The following is a 27,956-nucleotide window of genomic DNA, read 5'->3' on the forward strand; positions in this document are numbered from 1 at the left end:
GGGGGGGGGGGGGGGGGGGGTATGTGTGTGTGTGTGTCTTGTAAAGAATCATGAGAAAAAAGTAAACGGAAGAATTTTGCTGACCTCATGATTGCAAATGATGCCATGACTTCATCTTTGTCAATCCGCCATGATTGCTGATGGAGATGTTCTGGCATTGAACCAGGACCATGCCCTGGAAGCCTTAACCGCTTTCCGAAAGATACCTAAAAGATCAAAGTAACCATTGGTTTTGGTATATTTTTCCTCAGGAAGCAGGTATAAAATCAAGCTGATATATATCTTGCACTGACATATTAAGTACCACACTGTAGTACTTACAGACACATGTGAGTCACCAATATCCACAATGACCCCATTAGCAACTCGTAGATTACCAGGTTCTTTGCTTAGTATCTGTGATAATAAAATAGAAAAGATTCTATACAGTCAATATTAGCATAATGTGGTAGATACATGATACATCATACAAGATGTAGAATTTCCATTATTGATGAACTGACAGCATCTGCAACCCAGAAATGCTAATTATCAAAAGTACACTCTCTGCAGAAGCGTGAAGCCCAACTAATTAACGAAATTACAGTAACTGCAAGAAGATCAAGTGGTGTAAAAGGATCCTGCTAAGACCACACCAAATAGAGAGAGAGAGAAAGAGAGAGTGACTGAGTGAGGGAGAGGGAGGGAGGGAGATAAAATATAGAAGAATCACTGTTTCCAGGGCAATTATGTAATATCATAAAATCATTCATGACATACATATTGTTATCAGTTCATAAACTTCAGAAGCAGCTGAGATATATATACACACACGCGCGCGTGCTTTGGTTGGACTAAGAAAATGAAGTATCCAGGTTGTGCATGTATCAATCATGAAACACAACTTTCTGCAGATGAAAATGAAAATCCGTGTTGTATGAAAGAACTTTGGCTGTTACGAAAACCCCAGTAACATACTCAATTTTTTTTAAATAAATTCAAAATAATTGTGTTGAAACGGTAAAAATATCCTCGGAGTTGCCTGAAGAATATTGTGAGCAATAGAACTCAACTTAAAGTAAATAAATAATCCCACATAAAAAGCTAAAGCCTCCAATTGACTGCACAAGTATGACTGCCATCAGCTTAGGAAAATGCAGAGAGATAATCAATTGAAAAGCAAAAAGGAAATAGACATTAACATACCACATAGTCCCCATTCCTGAACATATACTCTGAGAAAGAGGAAGAACTCAAAGAATCTCCATTTGGTTTATCTGTATCAAGCAAAGGAAGTTCTTGATGCACGAAGCGGTAAACAAATCGGTTGCCCCTGCAAATTTTTTTCTGGGATAATTTATCTGAAGCATCGAGAATCAGAGATGACAGGCAAACGGGGTTATGGTCATTCTTTGAATTCTGTGAGCACCAGCTTTCTTTCTTCGCAACCTAAATGGTGAAATTGTCATATTATGTATTGTCTTCAAACACCAAGTATAATTGCATGCAGCCAATGAAACTACCTCCAAGTGTTTAGCCTCCAGATCGATCAATCTCTCCCATTTCTTGAGAAAAACAGTGTGTGTGGTTGTCAAATGGGAAACAAGTGAGTCATACACATCACCCAGTCCACTTCCTTCCTTATTTCCGCCATACGTCTTCACAATTAACAAGATAAAATTTCGTGAGATACATGAAGCAATCAAGAATAACTCATATAGAGTATAAAAATGATGTATGGTAAATGAGTCAAAGCTTAAGTAGTATATCATTTATGCTTCAAGCAGCTCAATTTTTTTAATTACATATTCTGGATGTCAAATACACATCATCAGTCTGCTTGCCCATGAGATTGTGCCTGGGCCAAGGTCCAAGCTAAGAGAATCTACACATTTAGATAGCAGGCAATACTGCATAAATTAAATTATCTCAAAGTCTAACTTCCATAATAAAGAAATGTTTATTTGTACTGTTAAAGAACAAATATGTAAGTACCTTGCTATTTGCATCAATTTGTCAGTCCTGTTAAAATATTGTATGGATCATTCCCTGATACAGTTTCAGAAAATATTGACTTCCAGCTGTTCTAATGACAAAGTGCAATTAGAATTTCTACAGGAATTCTTCGAGAATAACTTGAATGCTTTCATTCCAAATGTACTCATACCAAGAGGGATGAGCTCTGTACAATTCTCCTGTTTTATAGGTAACTAGCTGCTTCTATATTAAGAGCCTGCCTATCTAATGTACTTTATGAATAAATAAGATTGGTGTACTTACTAAAATGGAATAAGTTAGGTCTAATTTAGTAAACTTAATTAAAGCATAAAAGACATGGAACAATACACCAGACTTAGTAGATACGGGTTACGATTTGAAGGTGTCCCCTTTTATCAGTACAAACCTAGAACAATAACACATTAAGATTTCAGATAAAAAAAATAGTTGTGTCTCTACATCTTTTTGATATGGAGAGTCTACACCAGAATAGGATAACAGACCTTGTGGTAAATAGTACAAACACTGAGGTGGCGACAACTTTTGCACATATTTGGACTCTGCATAAAACGGATTCGTTAATAAATTGATTCCGATCTGATAATTTCATTCAGAAATCAAAAGAATAACCAAAGCTAAATATACTTGTAACATAGGTGGCAATTGCTGAGTAGTTGATGCCTTAAGGAGATCATTTGCAAGGTCATTACGGCGCATGATAAGCCCAATTAAGTCCGATCTTCTTACAGCAATTCCCTTCACAACTCATTCATGTCAAAGATATACAAAATTATGGAGTCACTGGAGAGTTCCAGAATACCAGATATGGTGACTATACCTGTGTTTGGTCTGTTTGAAGATAATACAGAAGACCATATTTAATATTCATCGTGTACCTGAAGAGAGGATAATGCAGACAACATGATTACATAATTAAAGGTGTAAGCAATAAAGCAGAACAAACAGTGTTAGTAATGGAAAATATAGAGCGCAAGAACAACTTGCAGAATGACACACCGCTCGGACATCAGGAGAGTATATAACATAACTTGTGCACTATGCTCCATAGCAGTCTGAAACAGAAAAGAACGCATTAAAACAAAATCAGGAGCCAGAAAAAAGTCCAATTAGGGAATATCCAAATGTCATGTTGCTGTTTCAGAAATATGGGATGGACAAAATGACTTGCCTGTCCACTCGTTCCCTTCCCAGTCTTGAACTCTAGAGGCATAATCATTTCTCCCGCTTCTGCAGAGCTTGTATTAGTTCTTACTCGCACAGAAGCATCAATCATCCCTTTCAGTCCATACTTTGGAGCCCAAGCCATTTCTTCGATGTCGATTACCTGTATTACTTAAGAGCACATTTAATCAAGCATGTAACCGTGGAGAACTACAAGTTTCTAACAAACCCTAAAAAACGTCTCATTCGGAGAGAGATTGAGTGGATGTTCAGAGTGAACTAATTATTAAAAAGTGAACACCATGTCCATGTATTTTGTTTGAAATACCAAACGATCTCATATTTCAATGCTGATCTTTTATGCAAACAAATTTGACATAGAGAGCGTATCATATAACACATGAAACACACACCAGTGATCAAGGAGACTCAGGTTCATTCCACATTATTTTAACTTAGAATAAGTGCTTCATGTAGTTAATACATATATTTGACATAATATAATGGTTGCATATTATACTTGGAGACCGATGTTTCACTTTGTAAAGCTTTACAAAGTACAAGTACATGTTCATGTTTTATGAAAAGGATGTGTCGATGCCTAATTTATTGGCAGATAAAACTTATATGTAATGTTTTTCAGAAATTCATAAAGACATTATGAAAATAAGTCGAAGTAGTTGAGAATCAAAGTGTCGAATCCTTTAACGACTTAAAATGTGGTTTAGATAGAAAGTGTTACCTCAGAAATTTTGATCTCCTTCAGTCCTTCTTCACAATTAAAATCAATGCTTGGACCTTTAAAACCCTTAAAAGTGAAACATTGAATGACGTCAAAGGTTGTGATTCACATAGAATACAGATGCTTGTCTGATTTAAAATTAAGCAACCTTGCTAATCAATCTAACACGAGCCGATGAAACACATGCAGGCTAAATTTGAAAGGAAAGAATGTCATTCCATATATAGCAACATGTTCATATTGCCAATTCATAGGACCATATAAAATTGTTGACTTTACCACCATCAAAATTCATCTACCTGAGAATCTCGGAAGGAGGATATCCAATTCAATATTTTTGGGATCGCCTCAGTCAAAGTCTTCCAAATATCTTTTTCATTAGCTGCAATAACCCCAGTAGATGGAGTTAGTATCTAGAAACAAGCTAAAAAATGGTTTTAATGATAACTAAACAATAAGATACTAGGAAAAAGTATAAGAAAATGAAAGCATGGTGTTAGATGTTCACTCCAAAGATGAATCTGGCAGGAGGGCAAGTGTCAAAAGGAAATTACACAAAGAGACAATACTTAAACTCTCCACCTCCACATGCATAAATGCTATCTAGACTTTTCTGAAGAACAGTTCTGGCATATTCCTCCAAGAATTCTTTTGTAGGGAATTCACTGATTAGGCCAGCCTGGAAAAATAAAATTATGGTTGCTCAACAAAAACACACCCATAGCCTCTAGAATAATCCAAAGAATGTTTTGCAATTATCATGTCTGAGAACCTGAAATATCTGATGCAATAAGGTGCCCATCAATGCTGCAGCTGAATGCTCACTATGTTTCAACCTCTCATCTAGGATGGTGCGCCTTGGGCAGCTGAAACTAGCAGAAACCTATAGTGGACCAATTATAAAAACAGTCAGAAAAATTTGAGACAAGTGAGAGCAGGAGTCCTTAAAGGCAGCACCATCAATAATGCCCTTAAATTACAGTATGTATGCACACAAGTAGAGCAGAAAACTTAGTGGTCAACGAATCGCTGATTGGTAATACCCGAGTACCAGACACCAGAATATCTGGGTGGACGATGAGAAAATTTTCCTCATGATTCACATCACATTTCCCACTGGCATCAAATTCACCAATCACATGAACTGTATCTCCTGGAGCAACAACAGTAAAGTACCTGGTAAGGTAGAAAATAAAAAGGAAACAAAAGGATGAGAAAAATTACATCAATTGTTACTCTCATATATTAAGTTGGAATAATACAACCTCATACATAAGGCAATGAAACTAAAGGCAAAAATATAACCAAAAAACATATATAGAACAGAGAATAGCACCAATACACACAGAAGCACATGAATAAAACTAAGCTAAACTGGAAGATCCAAGATAATAACGATCTTATATTGTACTAAAATTTTATAAATATGAGAAAAACAATCTCAACTAAGTGCTTACAAGTTTCAAATCCAGTTATTCCGAATTTAACTGATGTTGCAAAATCTAGAAATTTTGTGCAGTTAGCTGAAATGCAAGTATAAGAAATTGAAGTTATCTAGCTTTCACCATTGAGTATGAATATGCAGATAGAGGCAGCCCAAAGTGACAAAACCATGATAGTAGCATAAGGCTGTATATAGTAGCAACAGTGTGCACGTCATAGACAAATGTAATAGAGTAAGTATCAGTCACAACCCTCTATAACCAATTCATCATGAGGTAATCCTAAATCCAAGCATCATGGAATCAAGTCTTGCTAAATCAACCTCGAGTTACTCACCATTCATCCCACAATTGCAAGGCCCGTTCATCACCAGTTTGTTCATTCAATAAGCGCAGCACCTGTGACAGAATAGCCAAGTAACATAAAAAATTTAATAGCTGTATTACAATATACAGGTCATCCAAAGATTACGCATACCTTGCAGCATGACTGAGGACCTGATGATTCAGTAGGTCCAAGCTTTTCCGAAACCTGTAGCACAGATGTGTAGCAGAATTGCATAAATGATTGTTCTTTTCATGCAAAAGGAACTGATAAAGGAAGTACAGGTGCATACCTCCAACACAAGAAAACTGAACCTAGAGTCTTCAATACATGCTTTTTCTTCTGAATTGGTTGTCAAGCAGTTTACAACATGATCAGCTGTGGGGCGTCTTTCAGCATCTAATAATTCTTTATTGTCTTTACATATAGAATGTTCACCGGAGATTACATCTTCTACTTGATCTAATAGTTCGATTAAAGCCTGTGATGAAATAAAATATTTTGAATTAAAGTATATTCTAATGTTTAATTCTGAACAGACGAATAGGTTCAAAAGATAGTCCATGATACTTCTCAGACAACAGTGTCAAGACTGCTTTGAAAATAAATGAAGACTAGATGTGCAAGAACCAGTAACCTTTTTGTGTTGTCTTGAACCCAGTTGATCAGGGACTCCATTAGAATGCACATGATCAAGCGCCTAAATCTCACTTATCGTCAAGAAAAGAGAAAACAAAAATATCTTGGAGTCAACATCTATGCATGAAATTCAAATTGAAATTACCTTGTCATGGCAACAAGACAGAGACGGCGGGGTACTGAATGGGCTTTGAGTATTTGGCACTTCAAACTTATCATTGCTTTTTATATTTCTGTGGTTTCCATGACCATTTAAATCATGAATCGAGTTAACCTTTCTCGAGGCCACCCCATCAGAGCATATCAAAGACTTATTTTCTGCTTTCATTGGAGGCGAAGCAAGCCATCTTTCAAGCTTTCCCGACATGCCAGCAGAAGTTTGCACCTATCATTAGGAAAGATTTATTAGTTTCTATTAAAAGAATGCAAAGGAGGCAAAATAAACTAAAACCTAGAATACCTTCTGCTGTAAACATTGCTGAAAATCCATCGAGTTAATCCTTGTAGAATCTGCCAGTACCCTCATCCTCCCTGGTAAATGCTTAGACATTGCGTGAAGCCTCTCATTTACTGGAGAAATTTTCCATGTCACCTCCTCAATTACATCATCTTGGCTCTGCTTGATTAACTAGGAAAAGATAAAAGAAAGTAAACACAAGTGATAATATGATAAATAGAGTCAATCAAATTCTACCAACCTAACATCAGCCAAATATTTGTCACCTAACTGTCAAACTTACTTTTGACTTTGCAATTTAACAAAGCAAGTTCCAATTTTCATGAAGCCTTTTCTTTTTTCTTTTATGAAAATGCAAGAATGGGCAACTGGTATGGCAACACCCTCCTTGGGTATGATCATAGAAATATCCCACCACTATGAGATGTTCTTCAATCTGAACCACAGCTACTGTCCCACTGGAGCCCGTTATACACAACTTCACCAAGAAACAAGCAAGGGGTCTACTACCATAATAGATTTGGATTTTGAATAAATTCAATCACATAACCAATTATGTGAAAAGACACAACCCATTTCACTTGAGCGATAGAACAATGGTTGATTTTCATGAAGCTTGCAATATTACACATCCACAAAACATGTGTTACATTAATGGGAGGGGCAGGAGAAAAAAATGAAGGGAAAACAACTTTCATTCACTGATATAAGAAAGAAAAGGAATCTTGCCAAATTTAACAAATAGTTACTTATGGGTCTAAATTCTGGAGCGGGATATACAGAAACCTTTCAGCAAAACCTCCCTATTTCCTATGATCTAAGTACCCAATAAATTCCCAAAATTCCTTAAGATACGAAGTTTCCACCTCTCTCAATATTCTTCACGGAAATATAAGGAGGAAACAGCAAAAAAACCTGTTCCGTGCACACAGAAACACACACTCTTCCAGTCACCAACTAGTGAAGGTCCATCCATATCAGAGTTGTATAGCTCCTTATCAAGTAATAAAAAGCCATAGAGAAGTTGAAAAAATCGAAATGAGAAAAGTGAAAAATTTAAAACCCAGAAGCCAGATACAGAGGGTAATTATGATTACCATTCCAGGTGAGAACTTGAAGCGCTTAACAGAGGACTTGGAAGCCTCCGGTGATACCTCCAGTTGATTCTCTTCATTGTCAATCACCACAGGCAATACATTCTCTACTGGAGTATCCTGAGAAGGACTAGACGCCTCAACTTCCCGGAAATTCCCCCCCTTTTTGACATTTTTTAAATCCATAACCCTAACATTAAAAGCATTCCCAGGATTTCCGCAACCCATATCAACACAACCCGGGACAAGCACATCACCTCTGCACTCAGCATTTCGGGAAACACCACTATGCGCATCAATTTTAGTCAAATTCACTGCATTAACTCCAGGAGTTACACCCCTCAAATATTTTCCCATTGACTCAATCTTCATTAAATTGGACATGCCCCCTGTTTTCTCAGCTCCCACTTCCGCATGATCCAAATCACTCCCCAGCTTCGGACTCATAATGGGCTTAGGGGCAATCTGAGGGTTTTGGTTGGTAGCAGCGGCATGTCTTAAAATGGGGTTTGGCGGACGATCGTCATCTCTCTTTGAGCTGTTTTGAGAGAGGGTTTTCTGGGTCTGCGAGTGGCGCTCGAAGAAGTGTTGGATCCCAAATTTGGAGGGCTGAGATGGCTGCAGCGGCTCGTGATTGTGATGGCTTGATTTCTTGCCTCCCGAGCTCGTCCTCTTCCTCGGAGCCATCAACCGCAACTCCCCACTGGGGTTAATTTTGCCTAGGTTATTGGAATTCCCTCGATTAGATTGGATGCGAGGATGAATAATGATGAGGATTTAGCACTTTTTGGTTATGCATTTCCCGCCAAAAGTCAGTGTCGGGTTTAGTTTATGGAGGGAGAGGTAGGACGCCGTTGGATTAGAATCGATGGCTGGGATTTAATAACTAATCTGTTGGGCTTGGGTTTTTAGTTAGAGGGTCTATCGTTTATGGGTAGTTCCATGGGCCTCGTTCTTGGTTGGATCAGAATCAAGCCCAACAACCACTTTGAGCCCAAAGGATGTTACATTTCTTACTTCACATGTCAAACTTATGTTTCGAGTGCAAATTCAATTTTTTTTTTTTTTTTTTGATCATTTGACTCAATTTATCAATAATCACTTTTATGACTAAGTTTTATGGAAATCATATTTTAACAAAATATAAAATTTATAGGTTTCAATCCCACCATGATTATTTTCATTTAGATACCCATTAGATAATTTTTTATTCATTCTTAAGTTTGATATTATATTAATATTAAAAGTTAATTACAATTTATGCATGTATGAATTTGTAAATAATCATCAAACTAGCTGGATGGAAGGATTGAGAGCAGACATATGGATTGAGAGTAAATATATCCAACAACTCCATATTAAATAAATTTGGGTGAATTGCATAATCCCGTGTGATTTGGTGAAATAACATAAATATATTATGTTAATTTAATAGGTCAAAAAAGTCTTTTGCATTAGAAATAAATGGAGAGTGGCCCACGCTTACCTTTTGTGTGAGCGGACTTTATTTTTTGCCTCTTTGAGGATTAAGTATGTAGATATATTTAAATCGATTCATTTATATCCATATAAAAAACAACGAATTGATTTATATATATATATATTATATTTAATAATTTAAGTTATTTATTGAGGTAAAATATATTACAATAAATTATATTATATATATATTATATTTAATAATTTAAGTTATTTATTGAGGTAAAATATATTACAATAAATTATATTTATTATGAGATATATTAATTTAAATATAAAAAAAAACTAAATAGTATATAAAATTTTAAAAAATTAAAACTTTTAATTTAAAAATCCCAATACAAATTTAATATTCTAAAATTATCTTTAAATTAAGAATTCATATGAAATATAAGTTAAATATAAAAACACCTAAACAGCATGCAAAATTTTTAGAAACTAAAATTTAAAATTTAACACAATACAAATTCAATATACTAAAATTATTTTAAATTAAAAATTCATATAAAATATAAAAATCATTTATAATAATTATAGATTATTAAATAAATTAAATTATTATTAATTAAAATATATTTCAATAAAAATATATATTTTAAATTACTTAAACTTTGATCTGTTTTTTTTAACTATTGAAATCAAATGATTGATATACAAAGGTATAATGAACAATTTAGGACAAAATTTAACACCGTTAGACTTATTTAACAGAAGGAGAGAATATGCAATATTTTGAAAAATACATAATTTTTTTTGCTTATTTTTTAATGGAGGAGATGCTTAGCTAAATTTTAAAAACACGTGAGGATTTTATGCAATTTATCCAATAAATTTTAAATTAATCATATTGCCACAAAAACAAAAAAGAAAAAGGAGATAAAAAATCAATGCAATATTGATTACCATACATCGTTCAGATGAAGGTAGTCGGACAGATCATCTTACCTTCATATAACATAATTGAGCATAACAGGTATTACTTTTTCACATAATATAAACTATACATGACAACTCAATCCCTGGTATACTGTCGGTGCAACTGCGCAAGTCATTCAACATAAACACAATTAAAACCCGACAAAACGTTATTGCTAAACTATGTTGACTAAAAGACTGCCTTTAATCAGATTTCCTATCATAAACTCCATCTTCCATCTGATAAACTAAGAAATAATTGCAATACAAGCCTACAAGGTAATACTATCTTGCACTGAAAATGGGTTCTGCGTCCATAGTCGGCTGAGTTCTTCGAGTATATTTGAGTAGTAAACCTTCGGAAGAAAGTCCTGGCACTTTTAAATCCCTACAAAATGAGCACCACAGTAGCAAAGACCTGCTTGTCAGGGAAGGAGAAAAGAGTAAATGAGAGGAACAGAAAACATTGTAGAGGGTGCTGTATCTTACCTGACATATGGCTGTAGATCTTTCCATTCCCACTTTGCCCGCTCCTGAAATAATACAGAGAAACGCTCCGCAGGAGTAGACGGGAGAGATGAAACGCTAAAGGAGTACACCCAAGTATCCATCCCAAGCTTTTCTTTTAGAACTTCACCTTCTAACATGTCAAAACTAGCATGCATTCCATCGGGAACCCTCCGCATCCATTTCTCCATAAAGATTTCGATTTTCATCTTCCCCTCTTTTAGAATTTCTCTTGCTAAGTGCACACATATGCGCCTCTCGTCCAACTTCCACGTAGTACTTAGACCAACACCCTCATCCACCTTACAGCAATAGACTTGCAAGCAATGCGTTGCAATATTTCTAGGAAATCCATCTGTTTCTAGCACACCCACAACTTCATCTTCATTGAGTGCATTAATGGACCAGTCATTCAATATTACATTGTGCAAAAGCATGTTCAGAATTGCATTCATATACTTGTCATCCAAAATCCGCCAGTATCCATCTATTTCTATTGCTGAAAGGGATTGAAGACCCATTCTTAGTTCCTTGTCACTTGCCTGTAACCTGTCAACAAGATCATCCCATCTGTATAAACCTATCCTCGTCTTCTCCCTCTCTTCTGAGATGTCCATGTCTGAGCTTTCACTAAAACTGTATGGATTTTGAGAGAGAAGCAGTTTAAGTTTATCTAGTTTAGGTGCCACCTCAACAAGCTCCATGCAACCTGGTGCAACTTTAATAACCGATGCAACCACCATGTTGTTATCATCTTTGTTATTACATAAATTTGAGACTTTATCTGTGGGAGGTATGAGAAATACCGAATTGGATGTGCCCACAAATTTAACTGCATAGGTCTTGGATACTGTACAAAGAACTGCATCTTCATCAGGCTGTCCTCTTAAAGTTACTCTATAGAAAAAAGAAACAATAAGATGAAGAGAAGGCAAAAGGCAAATCAATGTAAAGGACTTGATAAATAAAACATTCTGAGATCATAAAGTTCCATAACACACCTTTGGTGCAGGATTTCCGGGAGGAACTTCTCATCAACTTCAAGAAGCAAAAGGTCATTGTGAGGGCCAAATAGAGAATGATAAGCAATAGAGATTGACGAGTTTGGTTGAAGACCTAGCACTGCTTCTGCACCTCCAGAGCAGCCAGATTGTGGATCTATTATATCCATAGCCCACGCTCCTTTACCAAGGCTCAGTGGAATATAATTACCCACGGAACTTTTACACTCTCTTTATGCTCATCCCCAATCCCAATAGCTACAAGGAAAAAGAGAAAGAGAAAATCAACAAAAGATAACAAAACCAACTTTCTATATGCATAACAAATATTCCCAGCATAAAAGTTGATGGTTTGAGAAGAATGTAACTATTCATAGTTTAAAGATTGTTACATAAAAATCAATTAGAGCTCCCAAATACACAAAATAAGATAAAAGAATGTATAACCATACTTAAAAATATGAACCAAAAAGATTAGTCGAAAACCACAAGAAATGTCTCAAAAATAGAACTGCACCCTCAAGTGCTTAACATGTCAAAGAAAACAAAATTGTCAGTGATCTTTGTTTCCGCATTGGGTTGATAACATGATCTACTCATGATATTTTAGACATGGCTATGCAATTGTAGATATGCTTTAAACCTCACACATAATATATTATTTAACAAATCAACAATATATCATAATGGCAACTCAAATAGAAAATACCTATAAGCACCTCTATCGCCCAAAAGATTCAAGTAGTATAGTTTCCTTAACACAAAAATAAAAAACTCGAATTTTACATCTTGAGTAGCCTAACACATTTCAAATTGTCCTCACATATTGCTTTGAGAAAACATTTGTCCTCACATATTACTTCAGCAAGGCAGAAACTTATTCGACATATCTTCAATTCAGTCATCTAATTTCCAGTCTGTAGGTATTCTTTTTGCCCTCAATTCCGATGCTGCATATAAGTTATGTATCAAAACTTAAAAGCAGAGCAGAATGAATGAGGTCAATGTGCCATGGCCTTGCATCAGCAGTGTTTTAGCTTCAGCATGCAGAAGGTTATCCCTCAGCTACATATTTTTGTACATGAAGATTTCCAAAGGTTAGGCAAAAAAAGGAACCATTTACAATCTTTCAGTGATGTGATTTGTTGTTTCTAATAGAGAAAGCAGTCAAATAAAAACATTCTTTCAGTGACATAATATTTCAGAAATTAATATAAGAATCAGCTTTAAACTTCTTCTTTTTCGTTTTCCCCTTTTCTGCACAGACTCCCTTAACGGACAGTCATAGTTACTACCTAACACTAAAGATAAAGACAAGTAAATAGTTCAGAAAAACTAATCAAGCAACAAATTCCATTCAAAATCTTTCAATCTAAAGAAAACTAGGTGAATGTAATAATGCCAATCCAGCACAACCAATTGACCATTAGTTATGCTATATTAGCATAGCTACTATTTTTTCAATTTATGAAAACCACTTGCGATAGAATAAGAAGAAGAGAAAGCGAAATGCAAACTCAAAATTCTCAAACCGTACTTGCAACAATAGTTCTACCAACACATGATAAACAATATTATTAAACTAAGTCACAGATGCAACTGAAACTAAACAAATCGGCAGCTACTTCAAAAGAATAAAACAACTAGGCTTCCGAATCAATCCAGGCAGAAAAAGTAAATCATACAAATCTTATAGTTTAATTAAATACAAATTCGCGATGGTTCCGATGTAAACTTACCGTCGAACGCATTCCCTCATGATTCGGATTGCTCCTCTTAGTCTAGGGTTGAAATGGCGGGAAGAAGAGAGACTCACAGTTAAGCGGCAGTTTTGGAGGGAAATGAGGAAGTCGTCACTGCTTCCAAAAAACGCCTTTCTCCATAAGTGGGGTTCTTGGAGTTGCTCTCAGTTTATCCCTTCACATTTGTTTCTTTCATGATATAAATTGGGTTGCCCAATTCTAATTCTGAAGGGCCCAATTCCCATGCGGACAAACACATATTCAAACAAGTTATTGTTGTAAATTTTATAGAATTCAAATCTATCCATTGGATATAAATCTAAAAAATAAAAGAAAATAAGAAATCGTTTCTACTACTGTATAGAGAGGACAAAAATTATGAATTGACAGCGAAAATAAATGCTCCTTCCGTACTCTATTCCAAATTTATTACCCTGCACCCATGTACTATTAGGTGAGATATTTTTTAGTTTTCCTTTTTTATTCCTCGTAAATAAATTTGAATTTTATTAGATATATAAATACATGTTTTATTAATGTAAGTTTATTATAATTTATTTTATTATTTTTAATTATATTGATCTATAGATCGAAAATTAATGTATTGGTGTAATAATTTAATTATCACTTCAATAGTCAAAAGATGAAGTGTAATTATTTCCATATATTTGTCAATTATTGTGAATTATGATATATTGCGTGAGATAATTGATTCTTTTTCTAAAAAAAAAAACAAAAAATGAAAAGAAGAACAACTACTTGAGCGGCGTATTCATCTCCAAATCCTGATGAAGAACATCAATGTGCGGTTGTCCCATTGCTGTAAATAATAGCGACACCTTGCTGCACTGTATAAACAGCTGATCCATTGGAAAAATGATGCAGGCTTTGAACCTAGTAAACCGATCTCAAAAATTATGTCCAACACATACTTTCGTTGACTCAAAAATATCCCTTTTGAGCCGGGCAAGTCAATTACCGAGAAAATATTTCAATCATATGGAAACAATCATCCAAATAGATCTTAAACTTCGTTATTGCCTTCGAGTCATTGCCAGCAATGATCAAGTCATCAACATACACAAACACATGCAATCGAGCACCATTTGCACTATAACAAACAATGAATAATCAGAGTAGGATTGTATGAAACCATACTGTTTCAAGGATGTTGTAATTTTAGAGAACCAACGACGAGGTGCTTGTTTGAGTCCATAAAGTGATTTCTTCAACTTACACACTTTATTTGTCAAGACTGTGAAAACCGGTGTAATTTCATGTATATTTTTTCATTGAGATCTCTATGCAAGAATGCATTATGCACATCCATTTGATGTAACTCCCAATGCTTAGCAGCCCCTACTGCAAGAAACATACAGACAGTTATGGTGTTTTCCCGTCAAGCAGTGGAGTGGGTGTCCAATTTATCAAGTACCTTCCCGTCGGCACACATTCCCACTAAAACTCTAAGGACAGGTTTGCTTGAAATTTCAAAGCTCGTACCACATTCAATATGTGCCTATGTTTTCTTTCGACCCTTCCATTCTGTTGGGGTGTCCGAACACAAGTTTGGTGCATAATTCCATTTTCCAAAAAGTATGACTTCAAACAAAGAAATTCACTATCATTGTCACTTCAAACAATTTTAACACGTTTCTCAAATTGTCTTGCAACCATTGCACAAGATTTTTTAATGATCTGCCATACATCAATTTTCTCAAGTAATAGATAAATCCACACTGCTTTGTAGAAATCATCAACTATAGTCAAAAAATAAATTGCTCCACATGAGGCATGAATTCTATAAGGTCCCCATATGTCATAATGAATTAACGAAAAACAATCGCCTGCTCTATTATTGTTTTCGGCAAATGTTTCTCTTGTTTGTTTTGCCTAAAACAAGCATCACATGCTATGGAGCTAAATGTTCTTTTATTGCTACTAAATAAAACACATAATTTGGTTTGAGGGATGTCCCAATTGTAAGTGCCACAAATCGCTAACATGTGTTTTCTCGATCTTATTTACTCGCGCCATTTCTGTTGCTCTTAAAAGATAATCCCCATCGCATTGCTCACCCGCTCCAATTAGCATTGAAGTACGGTCCTGTATTACACAAAGCTTGCAGAAAATGTGACGATACAGTTTAATTCTCACACCATTTGTGCAACTGAAATGAGTGTACAATTCATATCAGGGACAAATAGAACGTTATTCAAATAAATATTTTTGCAAAACGCAATGTTCTTTCCTTCACTGCTATGGTGTGCTCGCCATTTGAAAGTCCCACAGGGACACGTTGAAATCTTCCTCACACTAGTCAAGAGCTTGATATCACCAGTCATATGTTGTGATGTTCCCGTGTCTAATGTCCAATCATGATAATAAGTCTTACCAGTGAGTTTCTCTACCGCACCAGTCGTATGAAATTTCAAAAGGTTTAAGGGCGCAACCCATTGTTCATTGGTTAAATCGAGAAATGCACTTCTATCAGCTTCATTCATGTCAGTCTATGTTGTGCAATACCATTCGCTGTCTGTGTTGCATTTCATCGAGCATTACTACGCCCACGTCCAGACGTAGTTGACCCACCTCGGCCACGTCTAGGCCCTCTTCCTCCTCCTCGGGGTCTATCTTCCCACCAATCTGGATACCCGATGATTTGAAAGCACTCCTTGGCCTTGTGTCCTGTTCTTCCACACTTGTGCACGATACAACTTTGTCCTTAGTCTTCACTGCTACCGCTTTTACACTTTATCCAACTTGTGTTGCAAAGGCTACTGAATCTCCTCGTTCATCTCTGGTTCGTGCGATACTACAGTGTTTTTCTTCTTGAATAATCATAGAATACACCGTATCAAACTTGGTATTGGTTCCATGCTCAAAATATTTGATCTCACTGTCCCAAATACTGTATCATCCAAACCCATCAGAACTTGATGGATTCTTTCATCTCTTGTTTTTCCATTAGTTCCACTATTATATTGCAGTTGCACCCGCTAAAATGACATACAGGAATTGGTTCATAATTCACTAGTTCATCCCACATCATCTTAAGTCGGTCATAGTACGAAACCACTAGTTGTCCTGCTTGTTTGCAATTTGCAACATTTGCCTTCAATTGTTGAATCCGTGGTCCGTTCCCGATAGAAAACCTTTGTCATAAATCTTCCCACAAGTTTTTTACGTTTTCCATATATGTTATGGTAGAAAATAAACTCAGTTACATTGTATTAACAACTCATGCCACAAGCATGGAGTTCACAATCCACCATGCTTCAATTTCTGATGAATTCACCATTTACTAATATAAAAAGTGTAAATGCGAATTCCAATTTTGGTTGGCATACCTATATACTTTTTTATTAATTTGAAATTAATTGTACACAGGAGACAATGATGGTGAACTGAAAAGAGTTTGTTGGAAAAGCATTGATGGGTCTCACAAATTGCAGGGTCCATTGCATTTATTAAATTTAAATTTAAAAAAAAAATAACCACTAATTACTTCACCGCCCCCCTCCTAATCCAGGACAATAATTTTTTCATCACTTCCAATCCATGAATCTTAATCACTACTGTTCAATACATCGATTATAATAAACTAGTTTAAATGCCTCTATCAATTATGTTAGGCCATAGTCCCTTTCTCAACTTGCCCTACCCCCAGGGAAGGGGTGGGGTGGGGTGGGGGGCCCTGCAGCTCATCCACTACCGCCTCTATAAACAATATATTTCATACCATCTACTCCATTATCTATCTTCTTTTTCATTCGATTAAACACATATAATAAAATTTCAAAATAAACATCAATCACTAGCATATATAATATGGATAATTATATTCACATCCCTGATCTATATTTTATTTACACAAATTATTCATATTTTTTATATAATTATAAAAACTACCTCTAATAGTTAAAAAATAGAGATAGTTTGTATAATGATGCTAATATTTTTAGGGGATGATTTGTGTAAACATGCCATAGATCAAGGAATGTAAACGTAATTATCCCTATATAATATCTCAGGTCAAGTCACACGAAGAGAAGTACCCCTGAATTCATGTCTCCAGTGGGTTTCGAACATCTGTCCATAGACCACAATTGCTTACCACTTGGCCAAGTTATTATATGTATAATTTTTAAAAATAAATACATGATATAATTTTTACACTTATTAAATACAATAATGTTTATACTAATAGTTAACAAAAAATAAATGGGGCAGTAGGGTAGGTGGCGTCTAACCCTGGAAGTGGAAGAGGGAGAGCCGCAGAGACATGCGGAACTGCGAACCAACCTAATTAAAAGCGGCATGTGGGCTTCGCCATCCATCACAAAGACACAAACTAGAGCTATAGGGTACAACCACCACCCTCCCACCGACCACCAAAATATATCAATACCATTAGTTAGTGTTGCTGGTTGTAGTAATTAGGGCTCCATTGTTGCCCGAGTCCTAGGTGTTAGACACCACCTTCTGAGCCTGATGCCCTCTCATATTGATGAAAAGCATCGTTAAGTTTAATTGTATCATAGTAAGAAAAGTTTTGTGGGATGGTAAATGTAGGAGCAGTTCATATCTAAGGATATGTTTATTCTTGAACACGTCTTCCGATTCTAGTGAAACACGTGTATTAAGTGAGCTGTGAATTGGTGAATTGTAAATTTACAATAAGGACATCCAAATAGACGCAAATGATGGTCTCATTACAACACGTGTTTAACCTTGAAGTCGTGGTCCCCTTGAACTAAATTTCTTTCGATTCTAAGGTATATTAAAGCTCCACAAATAATTCATTTGTGGGGATACTTATTCTTCATACTTATACTCGTGATTTAACTCTTCGATTAACTATGTTACACTAGGCCAACTACAAATGACTTCAGTTTTATACTTAATTTATGGGATCATCGTAGAATGTGACATCATTGAGTTTTTCGATTGATTTAATTTTATACTTAATTTATATAAATATAATTTTCAAAATATATTCAGCAATTACATGGCGCAAAACATATAGTTGAGGGAGCACAAAATAAAATCAAGGGTATATGAAAGCCATAACTAGCAAGAGTGTGCAAATAAAGAGGAAAAATTAATTGAAGTTGGTTAGTTTCAACTGTGCTGATTTTGAAATGTGGTACCAAATAGAGTATACTATTGTTTTTCAAGTGTTGATTGATTGCCTAAATAAATACCAGAAGTATCAATGGGTAACACGTAGTTGTCCTGAAGGAGTAGCAGTTGTACACGGCTCAATTTGCAGGACATGTATCTGTACAAATACCTAAATGTGAATTTAAGGCACCTTAACTGTGATCAACTTCCTTATTTCTCATGTACCTTTATCCTTAATGCAAGAGAGAGAGAGCGACAATAATCTTGCGTTCTGGCGGGCTGGAGTAGAGACTAGATTAAATGAATGTTAAAATGCATATAGGGACTAACCACCCTAGAATAAGGCGTAAAATCCCAGCCACACGGCTACAAGATTTTGTATAGAGTGATTGCACAGTTGGTATGTGGATACAGAAAGACTAAGTATTGTGCTCAAGAAGTACATCCGAAATACATAGCTGAAGTAGTGGCAAGAGAGTGACATTCAAGTAATAAACCAATATATTCGTTGATTTGAATTATTGATGTATAAATCTTTGAATTTGAACATATTGAGTGATGTACAAAAAAAAAAAAAAAGAGAACAGTTACCATATGGTGTTTCCAACTAGCCAAGTATCTCGTCAATAAGACCTAGCTCAGTTTGTGAAATTGACGCCCCATGACTTTAAGAGTAATGGGTTCGAACTCAGCTATATGTGTGGGATGTTATTCTACTGTATAGTAGGTGTTGTATACTGTATTAGTAGGTTTGTTTAGATTTCACTTATTTGATATTATCGAGGGTATGATTGTTGTAATTGTCTTTGTTACGTATTGATATTTGACAAAAAGGATTGTAATTGAGTTATTTCAATTACTAATAGTTCATCAGTTCAAATAAAAAAAAAAGAAAGAAAGAAGAACTAGCCAAGTATCTTGTCTTCCCATCTATGATTGAGTAATTCAAATGTTAAGCCCTAGGTAATACATCTAGATATCTAATCACAAAAAGAATAGATAATACAAGACAAAGTAGCAAGTTAAAACGACACGACCACAGATTCATATAAAGGTCAAAGAACATCGACCAAGAAATTGAATTTCCTGCGCATATCAAATAAGTGAAGCTCGAGTACTTGTGCATTTTCCATTAGCTGCAGTACTAGAATAACTTGAAACACAAATTGAGGTTGTTCGAAATAATTTTCTTATACCATGTAATGACTGAGGTCCCTGTACGTGGTAAAATCTGGTTCGACAAATTGACTGCTCATGGGTATGGGGAATTAACTCTTCAAGCGGTGGTAGTAAATGCTATTGAGGACTCATAAAAATGCAAGATGCGTTGGGTAATGCAGTTGGGAGGAATCATAAAAATGCAATAGGTATTGGGTAGCAGATTGGATTTAATTATTGCATCTTCCATTTCATTTAATATATACACGATATGTGTACAAAGATTAGGCCATCTATTTCGTGAGGAGGAGGAGTCGTTTGGCGTCACTTTTCACCTTACTATAAATGGTGAATCTATCAGCCAAGAGGGCAGAATACATATTAACTTCATTTCATTTCATATAAATTTTAGAGTAATTTCACTAATTAATGTAAAAACCTAAAATTGTGATTAATTCACAGAAATTATCTTCATAATTTGAATATTTACACTTACAACCCATGTGGACCATATGAGATGTTTTGGTAATGGAAGCACTACAGATACACGGTGGCAGTATAATGAAAACAATACTGACAGGTATACTAATTGTGTATGATAAACATGAATGAAATATAATGATTCGAATAATAAGGATGGTTTCTATACTTTAACTAAAGTTGCGGAAGAAAGAAAGATATTAACCCGCAATGAGTGCCAAATCAAAAAGACATTTAAATGTTAATCAACCAACTCAAAGAGGGCAAATGAAAGTAAAAAAAGGCATAAAAAAGCACCTAATGCACTCGCTTATCTGTCAACTTGGCTTCCATATTGAAGAAAGAACAAAGCTGCTAATTTGATGTAAATGCACTTACAAGTGGTGATTAGACCATCATTCTGAATCCCATTCCAGCGGCAGTTGAAGCAAATAAATGCACCAATTAATGGCCTCCACCAAATCAGGACTGCAGGAGGAGGGCTGTCCCTGAAACAACAGATGAAAGATTTCTGAGTAACTTGGAGCACATGGAGTAGTATCCCTACACCTTCTAACACAGTATCAAAGAATAGGTGATAAAAATTTTAGGGTGAATTATATTGACACCCCTGAGGTTAGTTAAGTTTAAATACACAAACATTTCTTGCCTTTTGTAAAATTACAAATACATCACTTTAGGTTGTAATTGCAATTACAAGTATACCCCTTATCCAGTCACAAAAATTTACACACACTCCCTCAAGTACCTTGCACTAACACCCCTCAGGGGATATACTTGTAGTTTTGCGAAATGTAAAGGGTATTTTTGTATATAAAACCTAATCTGAAGGATGTTGACGTAATTTACCCAAAATTTTATGGTGGTCCCTGTGCATTGAGTTACAAGGCAGAACAAGCTGTATAACAGAACAAGAAACTGCCACGTGTCAGTTAGGTGTAGAATCAACTGTGCTGAATCTGGATATTTATACTTTATATATACTAGAATGCTCCTCAATTTGGAGATTGTGCAGCAGTTAGCAAGTGGAACAACCAATGGCTTCTAAACCAGGAATTCTCACTGATTGGCCATGGACATGGCTTGGGAGCTTCAAGGTTTTTGTCTTCTCTTCCTCAAGCATTTCTTTCTCCTAATACCAGAAAGATATAGCTCCTTTTGATTCTATCATTAGTCATGCAACAGAAACTTAGGGGCAAAAAAGCAGCTAAGTGTTCTAATTGCATTACATATTTTGATTTCATTTTTTGTTACAGTATGTGGTATTGGCTCCCTGGGTAATACACTCGACATACTCATACATGGTGAAGGATAAAAGTGAGAGGGATTTTTCTCAGTTTGTCATATTCCCTTTCTTACTATCAAGAATGCTGCACAACCAAATATGGATTTCGCTCTCTCGCTACCGAACGGCAAAGGGGAATAACAGGATCGTCGACAAGAACATTGAATTCGAGCAAGTTGATAGAGAAAGGAACTGGTAGCTTCTACTCTCTCCCTCAACATGTACTCTCCTTCCCCCCCCCCCCCCCCCCCCCCCCTCACTTTCTGTGGGAAAAGTAGTCGATTCTAATTTAAGTATGAAAACGGTTTGCAGGGATGACCAGATTATATTCAATGGGATTTTGTTCTACGTGGGGCAGAAGTATATCACACAGGCTCATCATATGCCCTGGTGGAGGACAGATGGGGTGATTTTGACTATTTTGCTGCATGCAGGTCCAGTGGAGTTTCTCTACTACTGGCTCCATAGGGCGTTGCACCACCATTTCCTCTACTCCCGCTACCATTCCCACCACCACTCCTCCATCGTCACTGAACCCATTACATGTAAGCAATCATGTTTCCGTACCAGCATCATGAAATTACTCAGGAATATACTTATATAGGCACCGTTGAGGTTTAGACATATTAAAAAGGAAGTACTTAGGTGAAAAATTACATTGCACTCATAAATTCATAGTCATATTTTATATTACAGATTCCCCTGATGGAAAAACTAGAATACAGAACATTGTTTTTCCAAAGTGGAGGCATTATTTAGTAATATGCCTAAACAACAGAAGGTGTTAGTGTAATTATCGTAATTACTAATGATGAACGCCTTAGCTCAAAGTTCTAAATAATGGTATCTGTAGACTCATGTTGGTCAGTGAGCTATATCTTTCTTGTATGTTGAATAGTGATTTGAATTGTCCCCAGCCGGCCTAAAAGGTTCTCAATAACAAACATTCTTTAACTCTGTTAGAGTGTCAAATACTCATTTGGTTTACATGTTAAAGTCCTTCTGTAATTCCAAGTCTTTGCTATTCGGAACAAATGCACAAGTTCTCAAATCATGGTTGATCTGGATCTATTTAAACATGTAATTTAAGTTACAGCAATTACAAACATAAACCCCGTTACCCTTTGAGGCCTTGACTAAATTATCTTTACAAAAGGTTTCACTTTGTACATGACTTTATTTATTTTGCTATCCTTGCAGCTGATTTTTCCAGAATAAATGCACACATCATTGAGGCCCGAAAACTATTGATGTATAAGCAATTATTGTCATTGTTGCAAAATGCCTCTCATAAATCACAAAATCTTGAAATTCTTCAGCACAGTAAACACTGAAACCACTCACAGCATAGAATCACTAACATGTATCATTGAATTAACCTATTTTTCCTTTTGTGGCAGCCGTAATTCATCCATTTGGGGAGCATATAGCATACTTTATGCTCTTTGCAATACCACTGCTTACAACTTTGTGGACGGGAACTGCTTCCCTGCTTTCGTTTGCTGGTTATATCACTTACATTGATTTCATGAACAACATGGGCCACTGCAACTTTGAGCATATTCCTAAATGGCTCTTCTCCATATTTCCTCCGCTCAAGTACCTCATGTACACACCTTCGTGAGTATCTTAACCCCCTGACTTATGGTCACCATTTCAAGTTGGTACAAATTCTACTATTTATCACAGGCAATGATTTATTATTTCCTTAACTCAGTTCACTATCTTAATTTTGTTTGATAATGGAGGAAGTCCCATGTGGTTATTTGTTTGGTCATTATTAATTTTGAACGAGGATTAACAACTTTTTACTATAACTTGGCCCCCCATGGTCCAAAAAATGTCTCTTGTCACACAGTCTTGAGTCCCCATCTTCTGCCAATGGCAACCAAACCCAACTGCTTTTCGATATAATTGTTTTCTAGGCAATTAATTCCTGCCAATAAGATGGTCCCTCCTTTTGGTTATAATTAGTAGGAGAAACATGATCTCTCATTACTTCATGCCAGACAAACTCCTATGAGAATTCAGATATCCATGATTCTAGATTTCTAATTAATATTTGATGAACCTGACCAGTGTGTTAATGAACATCTACAAAAACACTCTAGACAAATTTCATTAGATCACATTTGTATGGTCATCACAGGTCAAATAGAGTTTGCCAAGACTAATCTCTTTTACATTTCGGTCCATGAACTATAGACAACCTCGACATGTGGATTCTAAATTTCCTTGTCATTCTATGTTCCTTCTTTCTAAGGGGTGACACGAAAAGACATACAGCTATCATGTTGTATAAAAAAACATTACCCTCCAATGACAATAGTCCGGTAATTGAGGACCACCGATCATTGGAGCGGTGAAGTATTGGTGGATCTCCGGGACAACAGCAAGTAAGAAAAGATAGCAGCATAAATGTTACAATTACATAAAATCTGAAAGCAAACTTGAAAATGAACTTCAAGAGAAGGGTCAATATATGAGCACATGTCAGTCTGGAGGTTGGTCCCAAGCTTATTTATTTCAGACCTACCACGTGAATAACAAATTATTATAGAAACTACAACCAGGGCATAATTACACACTCTTGATATGTTCAGCAGAAAATAAAAACTAGTGAGCTAAGAAGTGAATTAATCAACGGATAACAAGAGAAATAGCATGTACACCGGCTGCAACTGAAATAACTTGCTTGATGTTTTCTTTATGTATTTGAATGCAGCTAACACTTTATTCCCTGATAACAGGTACCACTCACTGCACCACACTCAGTTCCGTACCAATTACTCACTTTTCATGCCATTCTACGATTACATCTATGGTACCATGGACAAATCATCAGATGCATTATACGAAAGTTCACTCCTTAGAAAGGAGGAGGCGCCTGATGTTGTGCATCTAACTCATCTAACAACGCCAGAATCAATATATCATCTCCGTTTGGGATTCGCATACTTGGCTTCTGAGCCTCACAAATCGAAGTGGTACTTGTGGTTAATGTGGCCTGTGACATTTTGGTCGATGATGGTCACTTGGATATACGGGCGCACGTTTATTGTTGAGAGAAACATCTTCAAACACCTAAAATTGCAAACATGGGCTGTCCCCAAATACAGCATTCAAGTAAAGATTACAAGGATTGGTTTCATTATCTGGTAACATGTATAAAATAAAGCATATCTGACATCAATTTCACGTTCTTGCAGTACTACATGCAATGGCAGAGAGAGTCAATAAACAATTTGATTGAGGATGCTATACTAGAAGCTGAGGAGAAGGGCGTTAAGGTTTTGAGCCTGGGTCTACTGAATCAGGCAAGTGAAAAAGCTGTACAAGCTACTTGTCCTTTTCCAAGAATAATGATTTTCAGTTTTGCGTCAACCCAAAAATGCATCTATTTATTTCTGTACTCGTACATGTGATTCAGGAAGAGGGACTTAATAGAAATGGTGAACTTTTCTTGAGAAGGCAACCTCAGCTGAAAGTGAAGTTGGTAGATGGAAGTAGTTTAGCGGTTGCTATTGTGCTGAATAGCATTCCTAAGGGTACAACTCAAGTGGTCCTTCGAGGGAATCTGACAAAGGTTGCTTACTCCATTGCCCTTGCCTTATGCAAAGGGGGAATCCAGGTATGTATGCTTATAGAACTGTCATAGCCATCACAGCCATTAGTTTAATAAAATTATTACGACATCTTTAATTGGGTACTTTGAGGAAATTATAGGATAAAACGGCAATCATTTTGCAATTTACCCGCATATGCTTAACTCAGGTGTTACTCTGTAAATTGAGTACTATTATCTGAGCTTAGCATTCATCAAATATTTTTTTAGTGCTCTAAACATTATCTTTAGATATTTGATAAATTATTAGTTCCTAAAATTTGGAGTTGGCAACACTCAAAAGTCAATAATCGATGACAGAACTGTATTAGAAGTGGATCAAAGAACAACAATTTTATGAAAGAAGACTGCAATGGGAAAAATCCCAGTATGACTGAACAATTAGCTTACCTAAAACGAGGGAGTGAATGCACTTACAATGTGATTGCATAACATTCTCTCTGATGCTTTGGCCGTGTTTGGTCTTTGTAATTGCAAATAGGTATTCACACTGCACGAGAATGAGTATAAGAAACTCAAAGAAAAGCTTAGCTGTGATGCTGGAAATAATTTGGTCCTCTCTAAACACAATCTGTCAAAGGTTAGCATTCTTCTCCAACTTCTTAACTTCATGGTCAACAGATCATATCATTGGGTACCCACAGGCAAAGTAGTTTTCTTTTCCTATCGTGATAGTGGAATTATGCTGACAACAAACTGTTACTCCTTTAGACATGGTTAGTCGGAGATGGACTAAGGGAAGATGAACAACTCAAGGCATCAAAAGGAACAGTTTTCATTCCGTTCTCTCAGTTTCCTCCAAAGAAAATGCGCAAAGATTGTTTATACAACAACACACCAGCAATGTTGGCTCCCAAGCATCTTGAAAATGTTGACTCTTGTGAGGTTAGGGATGAAAATGTTCAAATTTTAGCAAACACACATCATGTGATCTCAAATGTAGTAATCTTGAGAAATCTTCTTTTCTGTCGTTCTCCAATTCATTGGCAAATTTCTAACACAAGTTTCTTTCTGACAGAACTGGTTGCCAAGAAGAGTAATGAGCGCATGGCGCATAGCAGGTATTCTGCATGGCATTGAAGAATGGAACGTGCACGAGTGTGGAAACATGATGTTTGATATTGAAAAGATCTGGCAAGCCAGCCTTGAGCATGGATTCCGTCCATTAACAGTTTCCGCGGAAAAGGCAAACTAGACAATATTTTATTTCAGATGATATTTCTGGAATCTGCCTATATCTTCAAGGAAGTAATATGGTATGCTGCATTTTGAGAACCGAGTTTGAGTGCTTGTCTAGTCCAATGTTAAGCCCATGAAACAAAGTTAACAAACCGATGGTTTTCGCCAGTGATTCAATAATATATGTGATGGAAGAGTTGTCAACTTCTGAAGGTGATCTATTACTTGTGGCCAAGCATTGTTTACTTATCAAGCTTCGTCATGTTGACAAACTTTGTGGTCATCAATTACGCTTATCACCGTAACACATTACTATCTTCAAAGTTTTAGAAAACGAAAATTTGATAGTATAAACTAAAATGTCAACAATTATACGTTTCAATTGTTTTAATTTCATTCATGCTACCTCAAGATTAAGGACATACATTCGCCATAGAAAGAAACACAAATTTCATACTAACAATATGAAACAAATAGGGAAAAATGCAAACAACTCCTTGTGATATCACAAATGAGCAAATTATCCCCTTATGAAAAAATAAATAGTGATTTTCCTCCCTTTATTTTTTAAAATACAACAATTTACCCCCCCTATGATTTTTAAAATAAAGCAATTTACCTCCCAGTATAAGGCTTTATTTTAATAAAGTACAAGGGTATGAGGAGGTAAATTGCTTTATTTTAAAAAGTACAAGGGGTTAAATTGCTATATTTTTTTCATAGGGGGAAATATGCTAATTTTCAATATCGCATTGACTAAATTGTTATTCACCCGAAACAAATATCACATGTTTTTAGAAATCAAGCACACACATCGTCTACACGAATCACCAGTATATATCCAGAAAAAACACATATAGTACAATTCTGAATCAAGAAAACTGCATTAATGCCACGAAAATCTTCAGTTACCTGGTAATCGAATTCAACCAAGCCCGCTTGATGTTTGTAGTTCACTTGCCCAAATCATAAAATGGCAACATATTCCAAGAATTCTGTACACCTACCTTAAGTGGGTAGATCAAAAACTGCAATGAACAAAACCAGGATTACTAAACGTAAATCAGCATTTAATCTCATGCAATTCCAGTCGAAATCAGATAAACATAGTCCTCAAAGTAATTCGCATGAAACCCTATATAGATGATTAACCAAAAAACAAAAAAAACAGGATTAGCAGGAAGTCTTTCAATGTAAATCAAGAGGCAGCAATCAGAAGAAGTGATCGAATCAGTGGCGGAGTTTCAAGAAAAAGAATGATCGGGCCCAGGAATGGCAATTGAATCCAATTTACAAGCCCGTCGGCCCGAAATGGAAACTTTTCTTCTTTCTATGCAATAACAAATGCTTGAATAATTATTGTCTTTAATATAAGTAAGCTCGATTTTTTAATCTAAAAGAAAATTGTATTTTTAATAAAATAAAATAATAATTTTGGATAATTAAAATTTAAAGAATAAAATGAGTAATTATGAATAATCTAAAAAAATTAATTTTTTAGATTAATAAAGAATCAAATTGAACATTTTCCATTTTCCAACATGGATTATATAGAGTTTTAATATTTTTCAAAACTAATTAATTAACTTAAATATTTTTT

At 35.7% G+C, this 27,956-nt stretch overlaps 3 protein-coding genes and 1 long non-coding RNA gene across 8 annotated transcripts in view; 1 reads left to right on the forward strand and 3 right to left on the reverse strand.

Moving 5' to 3' along the window:
- LOC105167204 (DNA replication ATP-dependent helicase/nuclease DNA2) overlaps positions 1–8,638 on the reverse strand; it is a 13,001-nt gene extending 4,363 nt beyond the window's left edge. For 2 of the 4 annotated variants that reach the window (XR_848241.2, XM_020695318.1), the window contains exons 1-21: positions 7,862–8,637; positions 6,768–6,935; positions 6,453–6,692; positions 6,306–6,368; positions 5,961–6,149; positions 5,822–5,875; positions 5,681–5,742; positions 4,945–5,077; positions 4,674–4,784; positions 4,484–4,580; positions 4,201–4,283; positions 3,902–3,967; positions 3,167–3,322; positions 2,995–3,050; positions 2,816–2,873; positions 2,623–2,733; positions 2,481–2,537; positions 1,503–1,637; positions 1,186–1,428; positions 322–396; positions 85–206 (exon numbers count right to left, since the gene is read on the reverse strand). Coding sequence is in view for 3 of the 4 variants with exons in the window: in XM_020695318.1 (XP_020550977.1) it covers positions 85–206; positions 322–396; positions 1,186–1,428; positions 1,503–1,637; positions 2,481–2,537; positions 2,623–2,733; positions 2,816–2,873; positions 2,995–3,050; positions 3,167–3,322; positions 3,902–3,967; positions 4,201–4,283; positions 4,484–4,580; positions 4,674–4,784; positions 4,945–5,077; positions 5,681–5,742; positions 5,822–5,875; positions 5,961–6,149; positions 6,306–6,368; positions 6,453–6,692; positions 6,768–6,935; positions 7,862–8,545 (2,963 nt within the window). In the remaining variant the exon portion in view is untranslated. Of the gene's footprint in view, positions 1–84; positions 207–321; positions 397–1,185; positions 1,429–1,502; positions 1,638–2,480; positions 2,538–2,622; positions 2,734–2,815; positions 2,874–2,994; positions 3,051–3,166; positions 3,323–3,901; positions 3,968–4,200; positions 4,284–4,483; positions 4,581–4,673; positions 4,785–4,944; positions 5,078–5,680; positions 5,743–5,821; positions 5,876–5,960; positions 6,150–6,305; positions 6,369–6,452; positions 6,693–6,767; positions 6,936–7,861 lie in introns of all 4 variants that reach the window. The other 2 variants (XM_011086830.2, XM_011086839.2) reach the window with 2 other exon arrangements.
- On the reverse strand, positions 10,298–13,733 carry LOC105167229 (sister chromatid cohesion protein DCC1). 2 transcript variants are annotated; one of them, XM_020692174.1, is made up of 5 exons: positions 13,500–13,733; positions 11,876–12,018; positions 11,761–11,797; positions 10,742–11,656; positions 10,298–10,640 (listed from the first exon to the last, which is right to left on the reverse strand). In XM_020692174.1, the coding sequence occupies exons 2-5, from the start codon at positions 11,928–11,930 to the stop codon at positions 10,538–10,540; spliced, it is 1,110 nt and encodes a 369-aa protein (XP_020547833.1). In that variant the 5' UTR covers positions 11,931–12,018; positions 13,500–13,733; the 3' UTR covers positions 10,298–10,537. The 2 variants fall into 2 exon arrangements, with proteins under 2 accessions (XP_020547833.1, XP_020547828.1); XM_020692169.1 differs by having other exon boundaries at positions 11,761–12,018; positions 13,500–13,731.
- On the reverse strand, positions 17,284–27,707 carry LOC110011986. The gene is made up of 3 exons (XR_002287077.1): positions 27,269–27,707; positions 25,568–25,667; positions 17,284–20,755 (listed from the first exon to the last, which is right to left on the reverse strand). It is a non-coding gene; the product is annotated as an uncharacterized LOC110011986 (long non-coding RNA).
- LOC105167221 (protein ECERIFERUM 1-like) lies at positions 21,247–26,591 on the forward strand. The gene is made up of 10 exons (XM_011086845.2): positions 21,247–21,364; positions 21,524–21,747; positions 21,865–22,097; positions 22,953–23,172; positions 24,303–24,678; positions 24,762–24,869; positions 24,983–25,183; positions 25,659–25,757; positions 25,889–26,062; positions 26,196–26,591. The coding sequence occupies exons 1-10, from the start codon at positions 21,305–21,307 to the stop codon at positions 26,370–26,372; spliced, it is 1,872 nt and encodes a 623-aa protein (XP_011085147.1). The 5' UTR covers positions 21,247–21,304; the 3' UTR covers positions 26,373–26,591.

Source organism: Sesamum indicum, linkage group LG1, assembly GCF_000512975.1.
Source record: "Sesamum indicum cultivar Zhongzhi No. 13 linkage group LG1, S_indicum_v1.0, whole genome shotgun sequence".
Lineage (NCBI taxonomy): Eukaryota > Viridiplantae > Streptophyta > Magnoliopsida > Lamiales > Pedaliaceae > Sesamum > Sesamum indicum.

What these genes read in the sequence shown, in the direction of transcription:
- LOC105167229 (XM_020692169.1), bottom strand. Translation starts at nt 11,930, where the DNA reads ATGGATATAATAGATCCACAATCTGGCTGCTCTGGAGGTGCAGAAGCA. An exon ending in CCGGAAATCCTGCACCAAAG is followed by an intron (nt 11,657 to 11,760) that starts GTGTGTTATGGA and finishes TTTTTTCTATAG; the next exon opens with AGTAACTTTAAGAGGACAGC. An exon ending in GATCTACAGCCATATGTCAG is followed by an intron (nt 10,641 to 10,741) that starts GTAAGATACAGC and finishes CTCATTTTGTAG; the next exon opens with GGATTTAAAAGTGCCAGGAC.
- LOC105167221 (XM_011086845.2), top strand. Translation starts at nt 21,305, where the DNA reads ATGGCTTCTAAACCAGGAATTCTCACTGATTGGCCATGGACATGGCTT. An exon ending in GTTGATAGAGAAAGGAACTG is followed by an intron (nt 21,748 to 21,864) that starts GTAGCTTCTACT and finishes AACGGTTTGCAG; the next exon opens with GGATGACCAGATTATATTCA. An exon ending in GCCTGGGTCTACTGAATCAG is followed by an intron (nt 24,870 to 24,982) that starts GCAAGTGAAAAA and finishes CATGTGATTCAG; the next exon opens with GAAGAGGGACTTAATAGAAA.